The sequence below is a fragment of the Suncus etruscus genome, chromosome 6 (genome assembly GCF_024139225.1).
Source record: "Suncus etruscus isolate mSunEtr1 chromosome 6, mSunEtr1.pri.cur, whole genome shotgun sequence".
NCBI lineage: Eukaryota > Metazoa > Chordata > Mammalia > Eulipotyphla > Soricidae > Suncus > Suncus etruscus.
This window is the reverse complement of record NC_064853.1, coordinates 37,163,784-37,176,863: the sequence shown is the minus strand read 5'-3', so window position 1 is coordinate 37,176,863 and position 13,080 is coordinate 37,163,784. Positions and strand designations below refer to the sequence as shown.

General features: G+C 44.5%; 1 protein-coding gene across 1 annotated transcript; it reads left to right on the top strand.

Annotated features, from left to right (window-relative positions):
* Nucleotides 1-2,105: 2,105 nt before the first annotated feature.
* On the top strand, nt 2,106-11,155 carry EXO5 (exonuclease 5). The gene is made up of 3 exons (XM_049774907.1): nt 2,106-2,138; nt 3,364-3,674; nt 10,002-11,155. The coding sequence occupies exon 3, from the start codon at nt 10,011-10,013 to the stop codon at nt 11,130-11,132; it is 1,122 nt and encodes a 373-aa protein (XP_049630864.1). The 5' UTR covers nt 2,106-2,138; nt 3,364-3,674; nt 10,002-10,010; the 3' UTR covers nt 11,133-11,155.
* Nucleotides 11,156-13,080: the final 1,925 nt, after the last annotated feature.

Here is a 13,080-nt window from a genome sequence, read left to right as displayed (position 1 = left end):
CCCTAGTCCTGGAGATGAAACCACACATGCGAGACTTGCACCCTTACTACTATACTTTCTTTTTTTTGGGGGGGGGGGAGGTCAAACCTGGCAGCACTCAGGGGTTACTTCTGGCTCCAGGCTCAGAAATCACTCCTGGCAGGCTCGGGGGACCATATGGGATGCCGGGATTTGAACCAATGACCTTCTGCATGAAAGGCAAACGCTTTCCCTCCATGCTATCTCTCCGGCCCCCTTACTATTAGACTTTTACCACATCTTCAACTCTTAGCCAACCCTTTTTTATTGACTAATTTTTGTGCACTTTGTTGTTCATTAATATCCAAGAAATACAAATGTATATGCAAGAAAATACATTTTTAAGATTCAACACTAACTTATACAAATGCACATACTCATGCATTTGTGCTCATTTCTTTTTAATAATTGCATAGTTCTCCATGAATTGGATGTTATTTAGTCAGTTCACTGTGGATGAACTTTGGGGTTTCCAATCTTTTGTTTATATAATGTTGCAATGAACAATCTTGCACATAATCTTTTTTTCATTTATGTATGTATATATGTAGTTTAAGTTCCTAGAACTGAAATTTCTGTTTCATGTTATATGTTTTATATAGCAAAGTATATGCATTTGTATTATGATCAGAACTGATATATATTTGCCAAACTCAGCTTCAAAGATGTTGAACCAATTTATTTTCCCACCACTAAAATAGAAAATTATAATAGCTATATTTGGTACTGAGCATTTCTTTTCCAATAGCCCTATCAGCCAAAAATAAAAACTAGCTTGTCTCAATGACCAACTAGATCCTGCATCCCCAGAGACAAGTCACCAGCTTCCAGCTGAGAGAAATTCTCATCAAAATGTAGCCAGTTGAGCCCGGAGAGATAGCACAGTGGTGTTTGCCTTGCAAGCAGCCGATCCAGGACCTACGGTGGTTGGTTCGAATCCCAGTGTCCCATATGGTCCCCCGTGCCTGCCAGGAGCTATTTCTGAGCAGACAGCCAGGAGTAACCCCTGAGCACCGCCGGGTGTGGCCCAAAAACCAAAAAACCAAACCAAACCAAACCAAAACAAAAACAAACAAAATGCAGTCAATTACCCCTCTCCCCAAAGTCTCAGTTGGACTCTCAGCTCGCTACCAGCAACTCTAATACCTGACTTCTGAGCATGTTAAGAGACTAATTCACTTGCTTGGTAAATAATATTTTTCGCTGCATACTATTTAGAAACAGGAAAAATGACAATTGTGTCACTATACTACCATGACAGGATCTGTCACCTGACCGACTGACCATATAGAACATTATACAATATGGAACAACCTGGGAGATCTGGGCATTGGGGAGAGACCCTAGGTAGGGGAGCTAGTTAGATCTGGAATTAAACCGCCCTTGCAGCCAGAGGTGCCACAGTGATCCTGCATGGAAAGATCCTACATGGAACTGATCTGGGGCGGGGGCGATAGCACAGCGGCAGGGCGTTTGTTTGCCTTGCACGCAGTCGATCCAGGACAGATGGTGGTTCAAATCCCAGTATCCCATAAAGTCCCCTGTGCCTACCAGGGGCGATTTCTGAGCATAGAGCCAGGAGTAACCCCTGAGCACTGTCGAGTGTGACCCAAAAACCATAAAAGACAAAAGCAAAAAACAAAAAAGACCCACCATATACTGGGCCAAAGCAATAGCACAGTGGGTAGGGCGTTTGCCTTGCATGCGGCAGACCCAGTTCGACCCCTAGCATCCCGTATGGTCCCCCATGCCGGCCAGGAGCAATTTCTGAGCACAGAGCAAGAGTAACCCCTGGGCAATGCCGGGTGTGACCTAAAAAAAAAAACAAAAAACCCCAAACAAGCAAAAAAAAAAAAAAAGTATTGACCCTGCCCTTAAAGTCAGAGGTGCCACAATAGCGTGGCCCTAAGGCTTCGAACTGGGGGACCCTCGGCCCTGCACCCCGCCCTCCCCAACTCCCCTGCAGGCGAGTCCCGAGGCGACCACCAGGGGGCGCCGCCGAGGCCTCTCCGAGGAAGGCGGGCCGGGCGCTGGGCCTTCTGGGCTCGGCTTCCGGCAGCTCCCCGCGCACCCGGGGCTCCACGGCCGAATCTCCGCAGCTGTGCCGGCCGTGCCCGAGGGTAGGAGCGGGCGGCGCCTGGGGGTCGCGAGCGAGAAGCTGCCCTGCAAGCCGAGGGTCCGGCGCGGCGTCCGCCCTTCGCGCCCTGCCCCGGGCGGCCACTGGCCTCCCTCCCGCGGGCCAGGCTCCTTCCCGGGTCTCCCACTCCCTCTCTCCCGGGCTCCCAAGATCGGGGAGCGGGTGGTCTGGGAGACGTCTCCACCCGAGGCCGGCGATCCCCGACTTCTGCAGGACTCTGCAAAAAGTGCTCAGTGATCTTTAAGGCAGTCGTGAACTTTGAGAAAGGGTTTGGGGCTGCCGAGAAAGTCCCCCGATGGAAGGCAGGCGCTCTTGGAGCCTCCAGGGTTGCAGCGAAAAAGTCGGGGTGCCAGTATGGAGGGGTGGTGGGACCATCCTTCTGTCCGTCCGTCCGTCTTCCCGTCCATCTGTCCATCCCTCCCTCCCTAGTCTGTCCATTCTCCCCATCCATCCATCCCTCCCTTCATCCTTCCATCCATCCATCCCTCCATCCATTCCTCCCTTCCTCCCTCCCTCCCTCCATCCATTCATCTACCCATCCATCCCTCCCCATCCATCCACCCATCTATTCATCCCTCCATTCCTCCCTCCATCCCCCATCCATTCATCCACTCACCTGTCCATCCACCCACCCATCCATCCATTCACCCACCCACCCATCCACCCACCCACCCATCCATCCATCCCCCCCTCCATCCACCCATCCCTCCCTCTCTCCCTCCCTCCACCCACCACCCACCCATCCATCCATCCCTTCCTCTCTCCCTCCCTCCCTCCACCCATCCATTCATCCACTCACTCACCTATCCACCCACCCACCCATTCATCCACCCACCCACCCATTCATTCATCCACCCACCCACCCACCCGTCCACCCACCCACCCACCCATCCATCTATCCACCCATCCATCCATCTATCCATCCATCCATCCATCCATCCATCCATCCATCCATCCATCCATCCATCCACCCATCCATCCATCCACCCGTCTCTTCATCCCTCCCTCCCTCCCTCCCTCCCTCCCTCCCTCCCTCCCTCCCTCCCTCCCTCCCTCCCTCCCTCCCTCCACCTCCATCCATCTATCTTTCCTTCCTTCACTTGAGATTTGTCTGAACTCCTGGGTTGAGGTTTGGGCTGGAAAAGGGAACTAACCAGTCTCCCAGTTTCTGGAGGACCTTAATTATTTTCAACTCTTTCATTTTTCAGGGAGCTGGAATTGCATCAGGTAGCCTCTTGCAAGGTGTGAGGGCCATGAAGAAATCTCGGTGGCTACGACCCCTCCGCCCCCGCAGAGAGGCCAGAGTGTCCTAGGATCTGAGCTAGGCCGCTGTCCACTGGCCGCTGTCTGTCTGTGCCATTGAGGGATTGGTCAGGTGAGAAAGGACCAGAAGCCCCCACCCCCAGCCACACCTCCAGCTCTTCTGGCCACTGTAAGGTCTAGGCTTGTTCATCTGGCTTCTGTCACACCGACCTCTCCTTCCAAAGCTGCTTTCGCCTCTCCAACCTCTGTGAACCAGGTGAGTGGATTTTTCCTTTCTAATGTTGAATCTTGTTTGTTAAAAAGCACACATACATTCTCATCCCTTCTTTGGGAAAGGGAAGGGGGACAGCATTTGTTGAGTAGTTAATAGGGCGAGCTTTTTCAATAGTTCAGTTGTTTGGATAGCTAAGTGGGTTCCCAGGTATACTCTGAATGTAATGTAAAGCTAAGAACTTAGCCAAGATTACTCCTAAGGCGAGTAACCGAACAAAATGTTACTGAATGAGTTAGGACTAGGTTTGGAATCCAGAATCGTTAAAACCTGCAGATTATTCTTATTTATTTATTTATTTATTTATTTATTTATTTATTTATTTATTTTTTGGTCTTTGGGTCACACCCAGCAGTGCTCAGGAGCTACTCCTGGCTCTACACTCAGAAATCGCTCCTGGCACGCACGAGGGACCATATGGGATGCCGGGATTCAAACCACTGACCTCCATGCTATCTTTCCTGCCCCCTAATACCTCTAGATTTTTAACACTATGCTGATAATTCCCAAACCTAATTTTTTTTTATTTTGTTTTTTTGGGCCACACCCGGCAGTGCTCAGGGGTCACTCCTGGCTGTTTGCTCAGAAATAGCTCCTGGCAGGCACGGGGGACCTTATGGGACACCAGGATTCAAACCAACCACCTTTGGTCCTGGATCGGCTGCTTGCAAGGCAAACGCCCCTATGCTATCTCTCCGGGCCCACCTAATTGTTTTTTTCCCCTTGCTCTCCCTATGACCTACCTAGTATTATTATTCCTATAGGCTTAATTTTTTTTAATTCTGTATTTTTTAAAAAACCAAATTTTCCCTTCTGAAACACTATGAGATTCTGGATTTTATAAACATCCTAGTCCTTTATATTCTGAAACTCTTCAAAGGATGTGAATTCCTGTTACCATGTAAAATCATCTTGTATGCAAAGAAATCAAAACTGCATTTGGGACTACAGTGCACACTGCTTGTTCCAGACTAAATTTTTCAGCATAGCAAAGTACAGGAAGCACACACACCCTGAATCTAAAATACCCACTTTCCAGTTTATTTTCTTTTATATATAAATCATTCCACAAAGAATTTCCTTTGTGTTCTCTCTAAAGCATTTCACTTACCTGCTTAGGATTGCTATGTCCTTATCATTGTGTAGAAAACTCAGACCTTTCTGGAGTTTACTATCCTTGGAGGATTTAATACAAACATATGAAATTATCTAAGTCAGTGTTACCCAGTGGAACTTACTGTGATTTGGTAAATGTTTTACAGTTTTGCCTTCTAATGTACCTATGAGCCACATATGGCTCCTGAAAATTGAACCTTAACTGGGGTAGTGGAGAAAATGTATTTGAAATTTCCCTAAATTTTAATTCTAACTCTCCACAGGTGGCTGGTGACTATATGTTATAGAGTACAGGTCTAGATATTTGAAATTAGGTTTTCAAGAGAAGTTGCAAGGTTATCCCCTTTCCCTGAGGTGGGAGGAGGAAGCAGTACACATGTTAATTATTAAGTTTTTTTTTTTAACCTTTTTCTGTTTAATATCTTTAAGTACCATGGCTACAGACATGTTTGTAGTTGGGTTTTTGTTGTTGTTGTTTGTTTGTTTTTGGGTCACACCCAGCAGGACTCAGGTTACTCCTGGCTCTATGCTCAGAAATTGCTCCTGGGAGGCTCGGGGCACCATATGGGATGCTGGGAATCAAACTACCATCCTTCTGCACGCAAGGCAAATGCCTTACCTCCATGCTATCTTCCTGGCCCCTGTAGTTTAATTTCAGTCATAAAAAAAAGTACATCCCTCTTCACCTCTTTATGCCATCATTGCCTCCTATATCCCCCCCCACCCTCTGCCTTTCTTTGAGACATTCATTCTATTTCTCTCACTCACAACCGTGATAGTAGTACTATTCACTTGTCGTGATAGTTGTTGATATAGTTATTTCTTTAACTGCACTCACCACTCTTTGTGGTAAGCTTCAGATCATGGGCTGGTCCTTCCAGCCCTCATTTCTATTGTCTCTGGGTATTATTACAAGGAGGTTAAAGATGACCCAACCTCTAGGGACTTCATAGCTCAAATAAAATTACTTATTTTTTGAGTCATTGCTTACAGCACTTTCAGGTTTTGTTATGGTTGTACCTCCCAAGCAGTGTTCAGGGAGCATGGAAGCCACTTTTGGTGACACTCACTCAACTGGGCTGAACTGTCCCCATGATGGGCCTGGTGCTGAGGTACTGCATGTGTTGTTGTTTTTTTTTTCTGGCTTAAATTTATCTAAGTCGGGCCCGGAGAGATAGCACAGTGGCGTTTGCCTTACAAGCAGCCGATCCAGGACCAAAGGTAGTTGGTTGGAATCCTGGTGTCCCATATGGTTCCCCGTGCCTGCCAGGAGCTATTTCTGAGCAGACAGCCAGGAGTAACCCCTGAGCATCGCCGGGTGTGGCCCAAAAACCAAAAAATAAATAAAAATAAATTTATCTAAGTCATTTTTTGAGCACTTAGGGAGATTTGAAGAGTGGGGTACTAATAAATTATTACTTTTGTTAGATGGTTATTAACATAGGTTATTACTTTAAAACCACGTAGAAAGCATTTATTTATTTATTGGATTTTAGGCCATACTCAGTGTTGCTCAGGGGCTGTTCCTGGCTCTGCTCAGGAGTAACCCCACAGTGTTTAAGGGACCATATACAGTACTCAGGGTTCAAACCAAGGTCAGCCACATAAAGGCCTTAACCTCTCCAGCCCTGAAGCTTATTTTTATTTCTTTGTTTTTTTGGGTCACATCCAGCAGCGCTCAGGGGTTACTCCTGACTCTACGCTCAGAAATCACTCCTGGCAGGCTCAGGGGACCATATGGGATGTCGGAATTTGAACCACCCTCCTTCTGCATGCAAGGCAAACACCATACCTCTATGCTATCTCTCCGGCCCCATGAAGCTTTATTTTAGGAGTGTATTATATCTATATTTTGCTTTGAAAAAAATTTTTTTATTTTATTGATTGATTGATTCATTCATTTTTGGGTCATACCTGGAGGTGCTCAGGGGCTATTCCTGGCTATGTGCTCAGAAATCACCCCTGGCAGGTTGGGGACCCTATGGGATGCCAGGAATCGAACCCGGTCCCTCCCAGATCGGCCGCATGCAAGGCAAACACCCTACTGTTTTGCTATCTCTGTGGCCCGTTGCTTTGAAATGATTAAATGCCACCAACTTCCTAAAAAGAGAAACTTACTGGAAAGAAGCCAATAAATGCATCAATAGTTTATCTACTTGGTATATGTATTTGGGTGTTTGTTGTTTTAACCTGTCTGTTGAAGTTTTTTACTGTAAAAGTTATTTTAAAATGTATGTCTTCTAGGGGCTGCACAGCTGTAGGGCATTTGCCTTGCACACGGCTGCTCCAGGTGGACCTGGGTTTAATTCCTGGCATCCCATATGTTCCTCCAAGCCAGGAGTCATTTCTGAGTGCATAGTCACGAGTAGCCCCTGAGCGTCACTGGGTATGGCCCAACCCACTCAAAGAAACTGTTTTTTTTGTTTGTTTGTTTGTTTTCGGGTCACACCCGGCAGCGCTCAGGGGTTACTCCTGGCTCTACACTCAGAAATCGCCCCTGGCAGGCTTGGGGGACCATATGGGATGCCGGAACCACCGTCCTTCCGCATGCAAGGCAAATGCCTTACCTCCATGCTATCTCTGGCTTTTACCTCCATGCTATCTCTTTGGCTTTTATCGCCATGCTATCTCTCCGGCCCCATGAGAAACTGTTCTGTGGTAGTAGTGAATTAGAGGGTGCACAGTACTTGTCTTAGATCTAACATACCAATAACTGCACAGGGGCAGGATGACCAGAGAGGGGATGAGGTGGAAAGGCTTCGGCAAGCACAGTGCAGCAGCACTGCAGTTACAAAATAATACTGTTACTATTGTTAAAACAAAAATAAATATTGTTTTGTTTTGTTTTGGGGCCACACCTAGTAACGCTCAGAAGTTACTCCTGGCTCTGCACTCAGAAATCGCTCCTGGCAGGTTCAGGGACCATATGGGATTCCAGGAATTGAACCTAGGTCTGTCCCATGTCAGCTGCATGCGAGGCAAACACCTTACCACTGTGCTATTGCTCAGCCCTCCCCAAATAAATCATTTTAAATGATTGATCTGGGAGATGGTTGGGAGGTCAGTCAGCCATGCTTTACATAAACAAGGTCACAAGTTTAATCCCCAGCATCACATACTATTACCCCAATACTACCAAGTATAGACTTAGAGACCCTCAGCACTACCAGGGCCTAAACATCACCACATTTTTGGGCCTGAGCCTTGAACATTGCTGCTTGATTTTCTAGGTATCCCTGGGAATGATTCCCAGTATCCTGAGCACTATGTGGGTGCCCCCCCAAAGAACATTAAAGTAATAAATATAATAAAATAAAGCTAAATTCCTCTCTGGCTTGAAAAAACAACTGAATTATTTTCACTAGCATTTGCAGCAAATGCTGTGTTCTTTTAATAGAGCTTATTGACAGTTACAGCTGATAATAAGATGATTTTTTTTATCCTTTTTTGATAATAAGATAATTTGACTTAGAGAAAAACATCAATTTCTTGAATGTTAAGATCATTTATAACATTGATAAGAATAATTAAAACCCACCAAGGAGAACCTTTTCTTCTGGCATTTTTCTCCCATCTCTCTTTATTTATTTATTTTTTTTGTCTTTTTGGGCCACACCCAGTGGTGCTCAGGGGTTACTCCTGGCTCTTTGCTCAGATATCGCTCCTGGCAGGCTTGGGGGAATCCTAGGAATTGAACCCAGGTTCGTCCTGGGTCAGCCTCATGCAAGGCAAACGCCCTACCGCTGTACTATCTATGCTCTGGCCCTCTCCCCCAAATCTCAAGTCTGAAAAGTAACTGATTTCTGTAGTTGCTCTGAACTCATCTCATTATACTTCATACTGTTACTTTGTGTGTTTGTAAATCTGTTTGCATCATCTAAAAAATTCTAAATGGTCTTTGAATTTGCTCTCCTTTATTCTTTTTTTACACATGTCACAGGTCCCATTGTTACCATGGCAACATGCCTGCTGTGATGCTTCCATTGACCTGTGGGGTCAGTGTGGCCTCATTCACTCGTCTGGGTACCAGGAACAGCTCGGCCCCCATGTACCAAAAATGGGGCTCATCTCCTTTATTCTTGAGAAACATTTAAAAGAAGTCAACTAAATGTTTCAAGAATTACTTGTAATTGAGGGTTATTTTCTTATAAAGAGTTTTTTATTCTGCCAGAGAGAATAATATAGGGTCAAGGTACTTGCCTTGCACGCTGCTGACTCTGGTTCAGTCCTCAGGGCCACATGTGGTCCCCTGAGCATTGTCAGGAATGATTCCAGAGAATAGAGCCAGGAGTGATCCCTGAGCTCTGCTGGGTGTGAATCCAAACAAACAAAAGCCAGACGTTTTATCAAAGGAATTGTGGAAGTGGTGCATTGCACGTGGTCAAACAGTTCCATAACACTTATATTTATATTTAAAATTATGAAATAATGATGAAAGCAATAGAATTTGAAGTAGTAAAGCAAAACTTACACTTTGACATTTAATAAAAATTGAGGAAAGTGATTTTCCTAACATGACATACTATGTTAAATTTGGAAATAAAATTATTTTCCATTTTGAAAATTTTGCTGAATTTTGCTCAGCGTTCATAAGGGATTCAAATTTTTGCTCCCATTCATATGGAAGTTTATTATTAATTATTATTATTATTATTTTGCTTTTTTTGGGCCACATCCAGTGATGCTCAGAGGTTATTCCTGGCTATGCGCTCAGAAATTGCTCCTGGCTTGTAGGACCAAATAGGATGCCAGGGGATTGAACCATGGTCCGTCCTAGGTTAGCGTGTGCAAGGCAAATGCCCTACCACTGTCTCAACCTTCCAGCCCCAAAGCCTAATATTGATATTGTCTATTAACAGTTGATATAAATATGCTTCTTTAGAGAATGCAAATGAATTATTTGTTATGTTTATTTTTATTTAATTAAAATTTGAATGTGCGTTAAGACAATTTTATTTGGGGGACCAGAATGATAATTTAGTGGGTAGAACACTTGCCTTGCACATGGACAGGGGTTCAATCCCCAGAACCCTATATGATTCCCCAACCTCAGGAGTAATCCCTGAGCACAGAGCCAGGATTAAGCCCTGAACACCACCAGGTATGACCAAACCCACCCCAACCCGCAACAAAAGAAAATTTCCTTTTGAGAATGCATTTCTTTAACCTGATTTGTGTGGCCCTCACCCAATCCAGAGCTGTGCAATGGCAGAGAGTGGTGCAGAGGAGACAGTGTCGGCCGAGGCCTCGGGATTCTCTGACTTTAGTGACTCAGAACTTCTTGGGTTTCTGGATCTGGAAAGTAACCAAGAATCAAGTTCTCCACTTGGCACCGCTGGCCCTTCTTCTCAACTCCCTGGAAAGGATGGCAAAGATGTAAGATTCCCAACAGGGAAAAGAGAATTGTATATCTCATCACCTCTGGAGCGATTCCATCTCAAATATTTGTATGTCACAGACCTGTGTACTCAGAACTGGTGTGAACAACAAATGGTGTATGGGAAGGAGCTCCCTCAACTCTTGAGTTCTGAGAAGGAAGACCTTTTGAACACCGGTGCCAGCATCCACCTGGCTAGAGAACTCGAAGTTCATGATCTTGTGAATGTCTCTATCACCTCTAAAGAAGATGCGTGGGCAGTTAAATTTCTGAACATATTATCAATGGTTCCTTCCCTGCAGTCAGAGCGACGCATCCGAGAATTCCCCGTGTTTGGGGAGGTGAATGGTGTGCTGCTTGTGGGAGTGATTGATGAACTGCACTATACAGACAAAGGGGAACTGGAACTGCTGGAATTAAAGACACGCAGGTTCCCTATGCCCCCTCGGGAAGCTCAGAAAAAAAAGGACTTTTTTCAAGTCAGCCTATACAAATATATCTTTGATGCCATGGTACAAGGGAAGATGACTGCTGCACGCCTCATCCACCACACAAAGTTGCATCCGGAACGGCCCCTGGGACCTTCAGTGCTGAAGCATGCCCAGCAGGGAGGCATCTCTGTGAAATCCCTGGGGGGCCTCATGGAGCTGGTCTTCTTATCCCTAACCATGTCTGACCTCCCAGTTATTGACCGCTTGAAAGTTGAATATGTTCACCAAGAGACTTCCGCTGTGCTGGATACAGAGATTGTGCCCTATGAGGAAAAGGAAGTGCAAGAAAAAGTGCTGCACTATCTGGCCTATTGGACAGGCCAGCGAGGACCTAAAGGGGTAGATATAGAGGAGGCTTGGAAGTGCCGGACATGTAATTATTCAGATATCTGTGAGTGGCGGAAAAGTGGGAGAGTGCACGTCTCCCCACTAGAGCCCCCAACCAAAAAAGCCAAATGAGCAGAACAAACACACTTTCAGAATCTTTGAGATTTCCTGCACTTCAGATATTCATCAAAGTAAGAGAACCATATCTAAGCTTGCCTTTCTTTTAGAGTATTCTTACTTTGGTTCTTTTCATCTGTTTTCAATCTCTGGTCAGGCAAATCGAAGTCCAAGGCACAGGTGTGAATGGGATAGTCTCAACCGTAGATTATTAAGTCCGACACTCATCATGGCTGGAATAAAAGTATCCTTCAGCAGTCGTGCTTTTCCAAGAAGAGTCTTCAGTTTCAAAAAAAACCTCTATTTTTCATCAAAGTGTTTTTTAAAATAAATTCAATAATCAGATATGATCACTTACATAGTTGTGTGTATGGTATTCTGAGCCTTCATATACATGAACATCTTCTGAGGCGGAATGAGCAGACTAAGAATTGAAGCATAATAAATGTGCTCAAAGAAATAAGGAAAAATTGGGGTGGAGCGATAGCACAGCAAGGAAGGCATTTGCTTTGCCCACAGCCAATCCGGGTTTGATCCCCAACATCCCATAGGGTCCTCCAAGACCACCAGGAGTGATTCCTGAGCACATAGCCAGGAAGTAACCCCTGAGTGCCGCTGGGTATGCCCCCCCAAAAAAAAAACCCAAAAATAAAAGAAATAGAGAAAAATTAAGCAAAAACTGAAAGTCAAACAAAAACAGTTAAGTTTTTGTAAAATACAAAAAAACACTAGTTATGTAAAATGCACAGAATGGCATGTAAAATTTACATGATCCAGTTATATCATTTCTAGATAGGTTCGAGAGACATTCTCAGACAAGCAGGAAATATGAACATGAAGAATACGTTAGAGCTCTTTCACATAGTCAAACCTAAACATAGAAAGTACTCTGTGCCCACAATCTTAAAGAGTTGATGATATGGTATAGTATCTAGAACAAATGGTTATAGGGCATGCAATGGTGTGGATGAATCCTAAAAAGAATAGTGGAAAAAAGCACAAAAAATATTTAAAATGCAAAGATAGTGGAAAGGAATATTAGCTATAAATTATCAACTAAGAGGCTAGGAAAAGATTATTTGTCAAGTAAAGACTTGTTTATATAGATACTAACTGGAAAACTTGTACAAGTAGATGGAGTAGAGAAAATGGTTGGCAAGTTGGAGTTTATTAATTGGAGGTCCAAGAGCCAGCAGAACATGTTAAATACTGTAAATCATGTAAATCCATATTATACACCTAACTGATAAGATCTAACTAGACACAGGACATATAGTTTTCTACCTCTGGAGGTCCCCTGAATTATGTACATTTGGGGGCATTGTATATTTTTTAAAAACTCTCCCCATCTTCTCAATATTATGTGCCAGATACTAATCTTAGCACGTTTTAAATAAATAAATCTGTATGTTCATTAGTTATCTCTCATTAGGGATAATTTAAAAAATTATATAGCTTGTCAATTGTCCTATAGTTTTGAAATAGTAGACATCAGCCAGAAATCTTTACTATAATGCTGATATGTTTAGCCATTATGCTATAAAACTTCTTGTCTTGGGGCCAGAGCAGTGGCACTAGCGGTAAAGCATCTGCCTTGCCCTCGATAGCCTAGGACAGAACGAGGTTTGATCCCCCTGTGTCCTATATGGTCCCCCAAGCCAGGAGTGATTTCTGAGTGCACAGCCAGGAGTAACCTCTGAGCGTTACTGGGTGCGGCCCAAAATAACAAAAAACAAAACAAAAAAAAAACTTTTTGCCTTGTGGGGCTGGAGCGATAGCATAGCAGGTAAGGCATTTGCCTTGTACGTATCTGACCTGACTTCAATCCCAAATATCCCATATGGTACCCTGAGCACCACCAGGAATAATTCCTGAATGCAGAGCCAGAAGTAACCCCTGAGCGCCCACGGGTGTGGCCAAAAACCAAACAAACGAACAAAACAAAACTTATCTTGCTTTAAAC

Coding starts and splice junctions, on each gene's coding strand:
- EXO5 (XM_049774907.1), top strand. CDS start 10,011: ATGGCAGAGAGTGGTGCAGAGGAGACAGTGTCGGCCGAGGCCTCGGGA.